Below are 16,776 nucleotides of genomic sequence, written 5' to 3' on the forward strand. Positions count from 1 at the left end.
CTTGATCACATTATTCCTATCCAGATGTGCATAAATCCTATCCCTTACAATTCTCTCTAAGACTTTGCCCACAACAGAAGTGAGACTCACCGGCCTATAGTTACTAGGGCTATCCCTACTCCCCTTTTTGAACAAGATGATGACAGAAGTGTTTTCCATATCTGACAATCCTATATAATTGCAGACTTTCACAATGATGCCAAATGTTCAATCTCTTTTGACATTTTTGGCCAACACACCACTGACTAAGTACTTGTTGTACACTTGGTAATGACCAACTATCCATTATAACCTTCCTATACATCTTACCAAAGGAATGTCAGATTAAATAATCTTTCATCACACACCCATGATTATGAAATGCAACTAGCGCTCAAAGTATGCATTCATGGCCAACTCACTGGAGTTGTGACCTGGCAATCCTTCAACTCAATACTGTTTAACAGTCAGACAGACTTGGTCACTTTTATCTTTGTAAAATTTGGTTGAGCCTCTTCTGGCTTGCTGGCCATTGTTTCTTCTTGGCCATATAAAACATTACTTTTATGCATCTTAGGTAATCTCAAAGTATTCTGTCTTCTTCTTGGGTTTTGCCACGAGTCAAGGAAATCCAATCCATTGGTTGGTAAACCACATTTGGTTTCTTGACCAGTGTTTCAGCAATTGTTTATTTTCAGACCAACCATCCTTTGGACTTCTTAAGAAAGTTAGGATCAAAACATACATTTTGGCTCAAAACTGAAGAATGCTCAATTTTGCAGACAAACATTTTAACCATCTTTTTTACACGCCTTCTGCTGTAGAGCAACCTGTAACACTCCTGTGCTTGACAGTCATTCTGTCTTTGCCATCTTGTCTCATCTCTGTGGTTTGTAATTGTTTGTTCTTCACCCATGGTAACAGGTCTGTTAGATAGTTGTATCAAGCTTAAATGCAACAGAATATCGAATGGCATAAACAAGTTCTGTGAATCCCATGTTTTTGTGATCAGTAATTCCCCTACCAAATGCCTTGGTTGTCTTTACTATAGGACACTGTCGTTCTATTTTAAGTACTGTATGCATCTATACCCCCAGAAGACCAAGAGTAAAGAGGAAAACAAATATCAGGCAAATGTTTTTACCACAACAGCATTACTGCAATAAGAACTTAGAGGCAGTCAGCAAGGTAAAATGTAATCATTCACAAAGCAAGAACATTAGCTGTGAAAGCAGCAAAAAGGCAGGCTTAGCATTTTAAAGGCAAGAGGCTGATGAGAAGCATGGGGTAAAAAAGCATGAGCTCGAAAGAGAGAAAAGCCAGCTTCACTTAAAATAAAAAGATTTTAGCAAAGGGGGCACTATTGAGAGCAAGGAAAAGCTCAGGAAGTAGAATCATAGAATCCCTACAGTGTGCAAACAGGCCATTTGGCCCAACAAGTCCAAAACGACCCTCTGAAGAGTATCCCACCCAGACCCATTCCCCTATCCCTATTACTCTACATTTCCTTTGACTAACACATCCATGAACAAAATGGGCAATTTAGCATTGCCAATTCACCTAACCTGCACATCTTTGAACTGTGGGATTTGCAGAGGGTAGTGGTGAAAGAGTGCTTTTCAGGTTGGAGGTCCATGCCTAATGGTGTTTCACAGGGATCAGTACTGCAACTTCTGCTGTTTGTGATATATTCAAATAATTTGGATGAAAATATAGATGGGTGGGTTTGCATATGACACAAAGGTTGGTGAAGCGGTGAATCGAGTAGAAGGTTATCAAAGGATACAGCAGGATATAGATCCTTGCAGATATGGGTGGAGAAATAGTGGAATGAGTTTAATCCAGGCATCTGTAAAGTCTGCACTTTGGGAGATTAAATATTAACGAAAAGTACACAATTAATGGCAGGACCCAGAACAGCATTGATGTACAAAGGTTCAAGTTCATAGCTCCCTGAAAGTGACCACACAAGTAGCTAGGGTGGTAAAGAAAGCATATGGCATGCTTGCCTTTGTTCGTTGGGGAATTAAGTACAAGAGTCAGGATGTTATGTTGCAGCTTTATATAACTTTGGTGAGACCACACTTGGAGTATTGTGTACAATTCTGGTCGCCACATTATAGGAAGAATGTGGAGGCTTTGGAGAGGGTGCAGAAGAGGTTTACCAGGATGCCACCTGGATTAGATGGTCTGAGCTATAAGGAGAAGCTGGAAAAACTATGATTGTTTTCTCTGGAGCAGCAGATGCTGAGGGGAGACTTGATAGAAGTCTATAAAATTATGAAATGTGTAGATAGGATTGATAGTCACAACCTTTTTTCCTCAGAGTTGAAGTGTCAAATGCTAGGGGCATGCATTTAAGATGGGGGGGCGGGGGGGGGTAGTTCAAAAGACATGTTGGGGCAAGTTTTTTATTTACACAGAGAGTGGTAGGTAGGTAGAATGTGCTGCCAAGAGTAGTTGTGGAGGCAGATATGATAGAGACATTATAAGGGCTGTTAGATAAGTACACGAATATGCAAGAAATGGAGGGATGAGGACCAAGGGCAAGCAGAAGGGATTAGTTTAATGTGGCATCAGGCTCAGCACAACATCATAGGCAAGGGCCCTGTTCCTGTGCTATACTGTTCTATCTTCTTTACTTTTCTAAATTTCAGAGGATACAGCCGTAACATCTAGCCATTGTTCATAAGGCAACTTACTTATTCTGGGTATTAGTCTAGTAAAGCATCTCTGAATTGCTTTCAACACATTAACATCCTTCTGTATATACAGTGACCAGTACTGTACACAGTATGACCCCTTCAGAACTCACTTTCCTTACTACCATTGTATCATGAACAAATTTATCTACTGTACCATTTGATCTCTTACTGCAAAGAGATACGAGTCTGAATTCCATGTTCAGGTGGTGACCTCTGATGAAATGCTGACATCAACATTTCAACTAGCAAGTTACAGCAGCTTTTAATTTGTTGTGGTTATAAAATGTAAGATTGTAGGATCATTTCAGACTTCAGGAAATGGCTGCCCCTGCCATTTTACAGGTTGTCTTAGGCACAGGTAAAGCTCCAGTGCTCACAGTTGTAAGCCATGGTTATCAATGGAACCAGTAAATTTTCAGTGGTGGTGAGCTAGAACCTTAAGGGATAACAGCTGCTTACAGAAACTGTATTTCTTAATCATCTTTTGTATTCTTTCCCCTACTTATTGTGCATTGTTCACTGAAGTTGAAAATAGAATGATGTTGTCCACAAGTAAAGAAGCAGACAAAGGACTGAGAGGTATGGGAACTGGGCAGAGATGCATTCTTGGGTAAATCACTACAAGGCTATAAAATAGGAATAAGAGCATTAAGCTTCAATAGCCAACTTCCACAGGGTAACCCAGTTATGGAAATCCAGACAGCTCAGCAAAACGTTAAAGAATAGGATCTGCAGGATTATCGAAATGAAGTCTGTTCTTTTTAAAATAAAATTGCATTACAATTCCAGTATCGCTTAGCATACAATTCCTGCTCACAGAGGTAGCAAAACAAAAGCAAACTGGCCAAACTGACAAAGTTTGGTATTGGGAGCAGAGTCAAACATGACTCTTCTTAACAAGTAACCTTAGCTTAGTCTTTCAGTGTGTGCAACACTCATATATTAGAAGCCAAAGACTTCAGAGTAATACAAGAGCTTAACATTTGGTTTAAGTAAGGAAACAGCACCGCGCTGTGTGTTATTTTGCTCCAACTGTGTTCTATTTTTCATTGCAGCAAGGACTCAAGTAAGACAACTCTCTAGAGTGATTCTGTAACCAGTATTATCTGTTTACTAACAAATCAAATAAAGGAGGCTAGTCAATAAATTCTTAGGCAAGTAATAACTTTTTCAAAAATAATAGTCCATGTATGTTATAGAATCTTTTCCTTATACAACAATAATTTCTTAATGGCCCAGCAGCATGAGTGGCAACCATACTAGATTGGTAGCACATTCTAATAATGAGCACAAATACAAACAAAGTATTTTCCATGCACCATATCATTCATGCAGAATTGTTCATAGGTTGGGACAGATATAACTCTAATAATTGATTTTAATACCTTGGTTGCTTTCTGCCTGGCATAGTAACAACTTATGTCATTAACCTCTGACATTCCTAGAGCCTAATGTTGTTATAGCATGGTATTCTTGGACTGAATGCTGCAATTATAAATGCTGCAGCAAGGATCCAACATGATATATCTTGCATCACTTCCAGGGCTCAACAGTGTCATGGTACATGAAATTTCCAATGTTGAGCACCATCGCTGCTCATGGAATTCCTTGGATCACAGAGTGTTATGGCAAATGAAAGTCTATATTACAGGGCTGAATGGTACATTGGAGATGCCATGTCACCTTGGTGAGGGAGAGATTGGCAGAGAAAGTCTTTCATTCCACCTACAGGAGTTGAACTCATGAATCAGAGTAGGTTTACAAGAAAATCAGCCCCAGAACATCTTTTCTTTTATTCATTCAGGGGATGTGGAGTTTTGTTGCCTAAGCCAGCACTTATTGCCCATCTTTTGTTACCCTTGAAAAGGTGGTGGTAAACTGCCTCATTGGATGTCTGCGATCCATTTAGCATAAGTACAACCACACTGCTTTTAGGGAAGGAATTCTAGGATTTCAACGCAGCAACACTGAAGGAATGGCAATAGATTTCTGAGTCAGGAGACAAGAGGCTTGGAAGGGAATCTGGCGGTGGTGGCACTTACACATATCAGCTGCTCTTGTCCTTCTAGATTAAAGAGGTTGTGGTTTGGAAGATGGTGGCTTGGTGAAATTCTGCAGTAAGTCTGTACATGGTACAAATTGCTGCTACAGTCAGTAGTGGACAGAGTGAATGTTTTTGGGCATGGTGCCAAATCAAGAAGGCCGCTTTATCCTGATTGTAAAGTGTGGTTGGAACTGTGCTCATCAAGCAAGTGGGAGTATTCCAACACACTCCTGACTGTGCCTTGCAGATGATGGACAAACTTTGAGGAGTTAGGTGGTGAGTTAACCATTGCAGGATTCCAAGCCTTTGACCTGCTTTTGTTGCCACAATATTAAATTGCTAGCCTGGTTCAGTTTCTGGTCAATTGGTAATCCCCAGGATGCTGTTCCCACACCTGATCACTATGTCATAGAAGAGGAAACACATAACTTAAAATGTTTATAAAAAACATTGAACCTGTACAAGGAAACATTTATTTAAACAATAAATTGGAAAAATTGATATAGCCCACTCTAGGGTATAAATACTTGTGTAATCAGTAATCAACATTGAATTCTCCCACTAATTTAGACCTTTTCAAAGTTATATTATGTTTGGTACTTAAAATTAGCTTTGATGATGTTGCATCTTTAAATTGTAAATCCCATATTTTACCTTAAGAGTAAAATTATTTCAATCAGAGGGCACGGCTATTGCAATAAAATGCAGCTGCTGGTACCCTCCAATACTAACCCTGGGAAAACAGAGACAATCTAGGAAAAGGGAGGTCTGCAACACCATTACTTAGTTTTGAGAGAAAAAAAAAAGAGGTAAATTGTCTCTCTCTTATATATTGGATCCTCATCCAGTGTCAGACATAGAAATTCCTAGCTGAGGGTGTACCTAAAGCTGACTTTGCTATTAGAACTTTCATCCATTGTGAGGCCATATGGAAATTCTCAGAAGCAACAAAGACCCAGAAGATATATGTGCTCCCTTATTTCCTTGGAGATTTCACTGGTGTATAACTGATGTTAGACTTGGAGATTTGTACAAATCTACAGAATTTGTGCACGTTCACAGAAATTTGTACAGATTATTGACATAAAATTTTACCTTAATGGTCCACAGTCCTGGTTCTGGATCCTTTACATTAACCACCCTGGCAGAGTTTGTAATGTGTAAAAGCTCATTAAGACCAGATCCTTTCTTAATCAACTTTCCTACAAGTCAAGAGGAAATAAAAAATGTTCAATCATTGATAATGTACCATTGCTGTTAAACTGAATTAAAATTATGAATAAAATTATACTAAAAATTTTGAAGATAATGCCGAGATGTTAAAAAAAGTGAATAAAATAGATGTTTTTTTCATATTCAGGATGTTTACTCCTAATCTGGAAAAATTCTGGAGATTTTTATTCAAACAAAACCAATGCATAGTGTTATAATCAGGCCTAATAATGTCGAACACAGACAGTTGCCGTATTGTTAAGCCAAGTTCACATTATTCCAGCTCTCAACATTCATACAAAGCCCCAGGCCAATCAGGTCATTATGATTTCTTGAGTCTGCTGGCTGGGATTTTACCCTGCCACTTCTTTGGATCTTCACAAAGCTTAGACTGGTCCCACAGATTCTGTGCTCAAAATTAAAACCTACTCCATTTAGCAGACATACAAATTTTATTTACCAAACATGGAGTAGCATTATTGCAACAATCAAAGAATGATGAAAGCCATCAAGGGAAATAAAGGTGGAGGATCATGTTTTATCTTAAATTCAAAATTAAATGTGCAATTAATTAATTTTCAGTTCAATTAAGACTGTGTTTCTTTTATTTAAAACATTTTCAATTGACTTTAAATTGTATTCAGATACAACAGTCTATCCATTGATTTGTACCCAAATTATTTCAAAGTCGGCCATGCTGCCCATTCCTAATGAGACCAGTCTCACAAGCTTGTTATAGACACAAGTTCCAGGACTTCAGACATTGACTAATATGTTATAACAGGAGTTTGGGAAGAAGTGTGAGGCAATCAAGAGTTTGGGAAGAAGGGAGGAGAATACAAACATACGTATGTACAAATTGAGAGCAGGAATAGGAGTAGGTCATTTGGTCACTTGAACTGACAATCAATAAGTTCACAGCTAATCAGATTGTGGCCTCAAGTCTACATTTCTGCCTACACTTGTTAACTTTTAGCTCCCTTGTAAGTAAATAATCTATCAATCTTTACCATAAAAATATTCAGTGATCCTGTCTCCATTAGTCTTTAGGAAAAGTATTCCAAAGATTTATGACCCAATGAGATTAAAAAAAACTTTTCCTCACCTCTATCTTAAATAAAAGACCCCTAATTTTTAAACTGTGTTGATTAGTTCTAGTCTCTCATATACAGAGAGACATTTTCAGTGACATCCATTTTCAGGATCGTGTCTTTTTGGATCATCTTTCATTGATGGTGAACTAAAGTGGCCCACATATTTAATGTTTCCCTTGTAATCATTTTGTACTGAATATACTTAGGGTTTTCCTTAATCCTATCTACTAAAGATATTTCATGGCCCCTATTTGTCTTCCCAATTTCTTTTCTAAGTACTCTCCTATATTCCCTATAATCCTGAAGGGCCTGACTTTTTTAATGCTCTCTACATAACACCCAGGCAATATCCATCCCAGGGACAGACAATCTAATTACTGCCCCTTTAGATTCAATGGCATTATTATCTCCAATTCCCCCACTATCAACATCCTGTTGTTTCACATTGCCCAGAAACTCAACTGGAAATGCTACATAAATCAGGTGATTATAAGAGCAGGTCAGAAGCTGTGAGTAACTCACCTCCTGACTCCAAAGCCTATCCATTATTCACAATGGCACAAGTCAGGATTGTGATGGAATACCACCCACCTGCCTGGAAGGGTGCACCTCCAACACACTCAAGAAGATTGACACCATCCAGGACAAAGCAACCTTTTGATTGGCATTACATCTATAAGCATACATTCCCTTCACTTACTAGATAGCAACAGCATAAAATTGGCAAGATGCATTGCAGAAATTCACCAAAGATCTTCAGACAGGTTCTTTCAAACTACGACCACTTTCATTCAGAAGGCCAAGGGCAGCAGATACATGGATACCACCACCTGCAAGTTTCCCTCCACGCCACTCATTATCCTGATTTGAAAATATATTGCTATTCCTTCACTGGGTCAAAATCCTATAATTCCCTCCATAGGGGCATTGTAGGTCAATCTACAACATGAACTGTAGCGGTTCAAGGTGCCAGCTCACCACTACCTTCTCAAGGGGAACTAATGTGGGCATTGAATTCTGGCCAGCCAGTGATGCCCACATACCAATGTGAACAGATAAATAAGTAAATACTTATTTTTGTTTATCGACCTCTTGATTTCCCTTGACTTCCAGAGTTCCCTGGACTTGCTGCCCATGCCCTTCATTTTTCGGGTAACACTCTGGCCCTGAACTCTCAACACGTTACATTTAAAAGGCTCCCAGTTTCCAAATGTGTGCTTGTAGACTTCAATGCAAGTTGTTGCTAATGATATTCAAAATTTGACCTTCTCCCCAATTTAAACACTAAATATCTGCACTATCCTTGTCCCATCTGTTTTGAAGAGGGGTCACTGGACTCAAATAGTTAATTCTGCTTTCGCTCCTTAGATGGGCTACCAGATGTGCTGAGTTTTTCCAGAAATTTGATTTTGTTTCATTCCTTAGGATTAGGTCTAGCATGGCCCTACCTTTGGTAGTACTGTGTACCAGCACAGCAAGCTCTCATGGATTCACCTTCAAACATTCCGACCTGCCTAATCCTTTCACAACTAGTGATCCCAGTTAATGTCAGCAAAGATGAAGTAGCCTACTACTATAATGCTATTCCTCTCAAACCTCTCGCAATTTCCCTATATATCTGCTCCTCCACGTTCCTCTGACTATTGGGCTGCCTGTAGTATAATCCCAGCAAAGGGATCACTCCTTTTTTATTGCTAAGCTTCATCCAGATGGCCTCATTTGAAGATCCTTCTAAGACATCCTCCTACGTTACTGCACTGATGTTATTCTTTATCAATAATGCAAGACTCCAAGCTGTCGCAGCTAACATTTCTATACCCTGGATTGTTGAGCTGCCAGTCCCATCCTTCCTTCAACCATGGCTCAGTAATTGCAACAATATCTCATTCCTATCTGCTGATCTCAGTTCATCCTTCCTAGCAGTCAAGCAACTTGCATTAAATTAGATACAATTTAGCTTTCTGTACCTCCCACGTGCCTTATCATGCCCATATCTTCTCTGTCTGCTGTACTATCCTAGTGTTAATTCTATATCAGACTGAACCTTTCTCCCAGCTTTACATCGATCCAAGCACTATCAGTTTAAAACCTCACCAACAGCATGAACAAAGGATCTTAGACACATTCCAGTTCAGGTGCTTGTGCAGGTTCCATCTAGCCTGGAAACTGTCCCAATGATCCAAAAATCTAATATCCTCTAATCCTCTAATAAAAATCTAATACACCATTCCTTTAGCCATGCATTCATCTGACCTACCTTCATGTTCCCGTACTCAGTAGCACATGGCACTGGAAGTAATCCAGAGATTATAACCTTTGTCATCTTCTTCAATTTACTACCACTCTAAGTTCTGTTGCAGAACCTCCTTTCTTTTTTTCTAAACCCTTTTTTGTGTCACCAATGTATACCATAACAGCTGACTGTCCATGAGAAACAAAATATACTTCACTTGGACCCATGGAATGCTAACTCACAATGTAAACCTGTGCCAGAACGAGCCAGTAATCATCTTCCTCCCTCTGTGCCAATTTGTTGACTACCTCAATTTGCGATCTGCTAGTGGTATGTAAATGAAGTCTGGGCCCCACTATATTCCAAGCTTCTTGCCAAGAACAACCTTGCAAATGCAGAATACATTCCACCTGTCAACCAAATTAACCCCACTGAAGTTAAAAATTGCCTTTAAGGAATTTATCTTTGATTATTACTAAACTAGAAAAGATGCAATGCACACTGCCTTAGGGAATTAGCCAATGGAATTTCTGTCCACTGAATTGATGCAACTTTACCCTCTGTGAACCTGCCAGAATTCACTTTGGCCTGGATTTTCTGAGGAGTGGCAATCTCAGCCAAATAACCACTCCAGTCTTTTCTTAATGAAGGGAGGGAGGTCTGCATTTCTAAAAGCAGATTCTGATCAGGGGTCTATGACACAGTTCATGAAGAAACAACTCAGATTGTCTGATCTGCAAAACTAAAGAACTGTAACCTTTGTGAAGTTCAATGACCAACATGTCATTAACGTCTTGGGAGAATGACTGAGAAATCCTTTGGATTTATCTTAATCGGATTTCCTATTTGATGTGCACAGTAGCATGTTTGATCACAATTTATTAGCTACATTTACCACATCTTAATTCAAATACAAGTTTTACAAGTACTGTAGGTGGTAATACTGTTCCAAAATTGTATAGTGGAAGCTTATTGTTCGGAGAAGAAATTCTGCCATCTTCAACTGGTCTGTGATTCGAGAGCCACAGCAATGTATTGAATGTCAATTGCTCTCTGAAGTGGCCTAGCAAGCTACTGTTGTATCAATCACAAACTGAATGAGGGAGTGTAGGCCAAATGATATTGAAGCTGTATTTTTGCAGCAAGACCAGCTTCAGACAGAAGTGTTTCTTCATCCTTCAAAGGAGGCTCCAGAGGCTGGGGGGGCATACTGGGAGTTAAATAAATGTGTTTGTTGTCAAAATGATGCCTCTATAGTTTGGTACTTCTTAGTAAGATCGGTCTTGTTAAAATTGGGCTGCCTTGTTTTACTGGCATCATAAGGGTAGCTTTTAGGCAGATTTATAATGCATGTACATTTTTTGGTGTGATGGGAACACTGAATTTAAAAAACAGTTATGAGTTTGGCGCTGAAATTGAAATTGCAAGTTATGCTTTTGAGACTTTTACGTACATGTGACTCCATCTAATGGTGTGTTCTGATGCATGACCTTACCATCACCAACCTGGAGATATTTTAATTTATTCAGATGCAATTATTTCAATAAGATTTGTGCATATTCAGTGTGGACTTTACCTCGGGAAAGTACATCACATGGTTCCATTCTTAAATATTGTACAGTTACAGAATTCCACCACGTGTACTCCCAAAGTTACTATCAGGTTTAATAGAGTAATGTCAATGCCAATTAGAGCACAGAACTTAAAAATGCTGATTGCATGTTTCATGTCATATTGGCTGAGGTAGTTTCTTTTGGCCTTCCTCACCGATTTACCTTATTGTATTATCATGGCATAAATTAACCATAATCAACAAGACTTGAACAACAAGCGTGTTACACTGAGGGAGAGAGGAGAGCATGATGGTGAACAGAGCTGACAGTTTTGCTGTCATTATTATATCAGTATTCAGCCTCATAAGCTAGAATTTGATGTGTAAGTGATGGTTAATCTGACAATATCCACTGTTACTTGTGTATTTTGTGGAAAATTCTAAATCCTCCTGTGGGAGATGTCCTGCTTCTCTGAGCTGTACCAAAATGGCATCTGCCTCACCAGAAATAATTTTTTTTTTCCTTTCTGCATGTGATTCACCATTAGCTTCGTTAATCTAATTGACATTTCCCGATTCAGGCTTTGCATTGCTCATGAAAATATTCATGTTGAAGAGATAATGGGTGAATTGTTTGTGGTTTCCTAGATCGAGAATTGTTCCAATTAATTGGAAGTTAGCAAATGTACCACTACTACGCAAGAAAGAAGGAAAAGAGCAAACCAGGAACTATAGTCCAGTTTGCTGAGCATCACTTGTCATGAAACTGTTGCAGAAGAGCTGGTAAGATGACCATGCCAGATTAAGCAATCAGCCTCACTGAAATGAGTTGGCAGGATAATGACTCAGAAGCAAAAAGATCAGTGACACACCTGTGTGGAGGCCAGGAGAATTAAAAGGATCAACAAGAGCAGAAAGGTCACATTTTTCTTGGAAAACAGCAGGAATTATAGTTTTTCTGTGGAGCCAAGGCCATTGCAGTTTGGGTGGTCCATTTTCTTTTGCGGGAGGAAGAAGTGTGGAAGAGTATTAATGACTGGGGATTCATAGGTTAAGGAATAGACAGTCATGTATGTAGCCATAGCTATGACTGCCCGAGTTAAGGATGTCATGGAAGAGATGCAGGACATTCTGAAGATGGATGAGTGAATACCTAGATGTTATGGTCCATGCTGGGACGAATGATGTAGGAAATAAAAAAAAAGTCCTGCAAGCAGACTTCAAGGAATTAATTAGGAAGTTGAAAATCGCATCTTTCAAGGCAGTAATTTCTGGATTTTGCCTAATGTAATGCAGTAGACGGATAGAACAGATGGAAGTGTGGCTGGAGAGATGGTGAAGTAGGGAGGGATTTAGATTGCTGGGGTATCCCAACCTCTGAGAGAGGTAAGACCTACACAAGTTGGATGTATTACATCCCAATGGGAACACAGCTCCCAACATACATGCAGGGAGGTTTACCAATGCTGTGGAGTGGATTTAAAGTAAATTTGGCAAAGTGATGTGATCCCGATAACAGTTCAGGACTGACAGAAGCAGAGATAGAATTACAAGTTAATATCCTACTAAGGAAAAAGAAATATAAGTTACATAAGAAGTGAGTTTAACAAGGCTAACTGAAATGTATTTTACTGCAACGGACATGACAAAACTGGAGTTAAAAATCTACTGATGACCATGAAATTATTGTCGAAAATTGGAATAACTCATCTGGTTCACTGATGTTCTTCAGGGAAGGAAATATGACATCCTAACCTGGTCTAGCCAAAGTATGACTCCAGATCCATAGCAAAGTAGTTGACTCTCAGTTGCCCTCTGAAATGGCCTAGCAAGCCATTCAATTGTACCAATCGTTACAAAGTCTCAAACAAATGAAAACAGGCGGATCACCAGGCATTGACATCTGAACCCGAATCGACAATGGCAGAAACAGCCCTGTCAACCCTGCAAATTTCTCCTCACTAACATCTGAGGGCAAGTGCCTGAATTGGGAGATCTCACACACAGATTAGTCAAGCAACAGCCTGACATAGTCATATTCACAGAATCATATCTTACAGACAATGTCCCAGACACTACCATTACCACCCCTGGATATGTCATGAACCACCAGCAGGACAGACCCAGCAGGAGATGGCAGCATGGAGATATACAGTCAGGAAAGAATTACCCTGGGAATGCTCATTGACTTTGTACCACATGAAGTGTCTTGGCTTTGGTTTAAGCATGGGCAAGAAAACCTCCTTCTGAGTACTATGTACCGTGCTCCCTCAGCTGATGATTTGGTGGTAATCCTCCAAGTTGAACAACACTTAGAGGAAACACAGAGAATAGCAAGGTCACAAAATATATCCTGGGTGGAGGATTTAAATGTCCACCATTAAGAGTAGCTCGGGAGCAGTACTACTGATCAAGCTGGTCAGGTCCTAAAGGACGTAGCTGCGAGACTGGATCTACGGCAGTTGATGAGGGAGTCAACAAACTAACCTTCAACCTTACCAAACTGCTAGCTGCAGATATATCTGTCCATGATCGTATTAATAAGAGCAACCATCACACAATCCTTGTGGAGACGAAGTATTGCCTTCTCATTCAGAATAACATCCATCGTGTTGCGTGGCACTATCACCGTGCTAAACGGGACAATTTTCAAACAGATCTAGCAACTGAAGAAGGGACATCCATGAGGCACTGTGGGCTAATAACAGCAGTAGAATTGTACTCCAGCACAATTTGTAACTTCATGGTCCAGCATATCCTGCATTCAACTATTACCATCAAGCCAAGGAATCAACCGTGGTTCAATGGAGAGTGCAGGATGGAACGTCAGGAGCAGAACCAGGAATACCTGAAGATAAGGTGTCAGTCTGGTGCAGCCACCGAGCAAGACTACTTGCATGCCATACAGCATAGGCACCAAGTGATCGAGCTAAATGACTGCACCATCAACGGATCAGATCTAAGCAGTGCAGTGGTGGAAAATTAGACAACTCACTGGAGGAGGAGGAGGCTCCACATATATCCCCATCCTCAATGATGGAAGTGCTCAGCATATCAGTGCAAAAGATAAGACTGAAGCTTTTGCAGCAATCTTCAGCCAGAAATGCCAAGTGGAAGATCCATCTTGGCCTTCTTCAGCAGTCCTCAGCATGACAGATACTTGTCTTCAGTTTGATTCACGCCACGTGATATCAAGAAACAGTTGGAGACACTGGATACTGCAAAGGCTACAGGCCCTGACAACATTCTTGCAATAGCACTAAGACTTGTGCTCAGAACTTTCCCCTCTCCTACCCAAGCTGCTCTAGTACAGTTACAACATTAACAGCCACATGACAATGTGGAAAATTGCCCATGGTGTATATCCTTTACATAAAAAGCAGGACAAATCCAAGATAGCTAATTATTGCCCCAGTCTACTCTCAATCATTAGTAAAGTGATGGAAAGTGTCATCAACAGTGCTATCAAGCAGCATCTGCTCAGCAATAACTTGCTCAGTGATGCCCAGTTTGGCTTGTGTCAGGGCCACTCAGCTCCTGACCTCACTATAGCCTTGATTCAAACATGGACAAAAGAGCTGAATTCCAGAGGTGAGGTGAAAGTGGCAGCCCCTCTCATCAAGGCTGTAGTCGGCCAAGTGTGGCATCAAGGAGCCCTAGCAAAACTGGAATCAGTGCGTACCCGGGGGGCAAACTCTCCAGTGATCACAGTCAAACCTGACACATAGGAAGGTGTTTGTTGGAGGTCAGTCATCTCAGCTCCAGAACATCTCTGCAGGCGTTTCTCAGGGTAATGTCCTAGGCCCAAATATCTTCCACTGCTTCATCAATGATCTTCCCTCCATTTTAAAGTCAGAAGTGGGGATGCTTGCCAATGATTGCAAAATGTTAAGCACTGTTCATGACTCCTCAAATAGTAAAGCAGGCCATGTTTAAATGCAATGAAATCTGGACAATATCACATTCATGCCACACAAATACCAGGCTATGACCATCACCAATAAGAGACAATCTAACCACCGCCCCTTGGCATTCAATGATGTTATCATCACCGAATCCTCCACTGTCAACATCCTAGGGTTTTCATCAGTCAGAAAAGTAACTGGACTTCCCACATAAACACAGTGGCTACAAGAGCAGGTCAGAGGCTAAGAATACTGTGGTGACTAACTCACTGCCTGACTCCCCAAAGTCTGTCCACAACCTACTGGGCACAAGTCAGAAGTGTAGTGGAATACTCCCCACTTGCCTGGATGAGTCCAGGCCCAACAACACTCAAAAAGCTTGACACTATCCAGAACAAAGCAGCTTGCTTGATTGGCACTGCATCCAAAAGCACCCACTCCTTCCTCCACTGATGCTAAGTAGCAACAGTGTGTACTATCTACAAATTGCATTGCAGAAATTCACCAAAGATCCTCAGACAGCACCTTGCAAATCCACAACCATTTCCATCTAGAAGGACAAGAACAGCCGATATATGTGAACACCACCACCTGCAAGTTCCCACCCAAGCCATTCACTATCCTGACTTGGAAATATGTTACCATTCTCTGTGGCTGGGTCAAAATCCTGGAATTCCCTCCTTAATAGCATTGTGGGTCAACCCACAGCAGGTGGACTGCAGCGGTTCAAGGCAGCTCACCACCACTTGCTCAAGGGCAACTAAGGATGCGCAATAAATGCTGGCCAGCCAGCGACGCCCACCTCCCACAAATGAATTACAAAAAAAACTTGTTGATTATTATAATGCTGAAATGGAGAGATCTTTTTATGAGGAGAGGGGAAAAAGATTGGGCTTGTACTCTTTGGAGAAGAATGAAAGGGCACCTTACTGAAATATGCAAGATTTTAGGTGACGACTGGATAGATGTAGAAAGATTGTTTCACTTTCTGGGAGATTCTACAACCAGACAACATAATCACTGAGTAAAGAGTCCACATTTAAGACAGACATGAGGAGGAATTTATTTTCTCCAGGGTAGTGAATTTGTAGAGTTTTTTACTACCGCAGAGGCTGGGTCATTGAGGGCTGAGATAGTCAAATACTTAATCGGTGACGAAATCAAGGGAATGGGGAAAAGGCAGGAAAGTGAAATTAAGGATTATCAGATCAGCCATGATCTCATTGCATAGTGGAGCAGACCTGACAGACTGGATGGTCTGTTTTTGCTCTGATATCTCATAGTCTTATGCAAATTTATATGATGAGGTCTCAAATGCAGGATAGTATACATTCTTTCTTGTGGGAAAGGGACATTAATATTGCCATTTAGCTTGGGAAGCTGAGATGACTGGAAGTGTCATAAAAATTACTTTAGGAGCAGAGACTCTTGGTGTAACAGTAAATACTGCGTTGATCTTAGTAACAATGTTGAAAGAAATTCTAAAAACAGATTCAGCATTGAATGCTATATTGATAATAAGTTATTATGAGATAATGTACACTCATCGAAATGTGAATTCAAAAATATTGAGAATCATATTTGCAGCTTTAAAACAGAGAAATACCCAAGTGAAAAGGGTGGATATCAGCAGCCAGCTGTGATTTACTTACAAAGAAAGCAGCAAGTTCTACAGAACTGTTGGACTTACTGGAAAAGGATATTTCAATGTGCAAAGAAAAAACCTGGGAATACAATCTGTTGTCATTTTATAAGTTTTTTTTAAATTATAGATTGACTTATCTAAGATAGTTCCTTATCTTAATGGAACTGTGGTCCAAAAAGCATAGAACATAGAAGAATACAGTGCAGTACAGGCCCTTCGGCCCTCGATGTTGCGCCGATCCAAGCCCACCTAACCTACACTAGCCCACTATCCTCCATATGCCTATCCAATGCCCGCTTAAATGCCCATAATGAGGGAGAGTCCACCACTGCTACTGGCAGGGCATTCCATGAACTCACGACACGCTGAGTAAAGAACCTACCCCTAACATCTGGCCTATACCGACC

General features: G+C 40.3%; 1 protein-coding gene across 1 annotated transcript in view; it reads right to left on the reverse strand.

Moving 5' to 3' along the window:
• hmcn1 (hemicentin 1) overlaps positions 1-16,776 on the reverse strand; it is a 599,829-nt gene that overhangs the window by 421,821 nt on the left and 161,232 nt on the right. The window contains exon 6 of the mRNA XM_043699541.1: positions 5,824-5,930. Within this exon, the coding sequence (XP_043555476.1) occupies positions 5,824-5,930 (107 nt within the window). The remainder of the gene's footprint in view (positions 1-5,823; positions 5,931-16,776) is intronic.

The sequence above is a fragment of the Chiloscyllium plagiosum genome, chromosome 11 (assembly GCF_004010195.1).
Source record: "Chiloscyllium plagiosum isolate BGI_BamShark_2017 chromosome 11, ASM401019v2, whole genome shotgun sequence".
NCBI lineage: Eukaryota > Metazoa > Chordata > Chondrichthyes > Orectolobiformes > Hemiscylliidae > Chiloscyllium > Chiloscyllium plagiosum.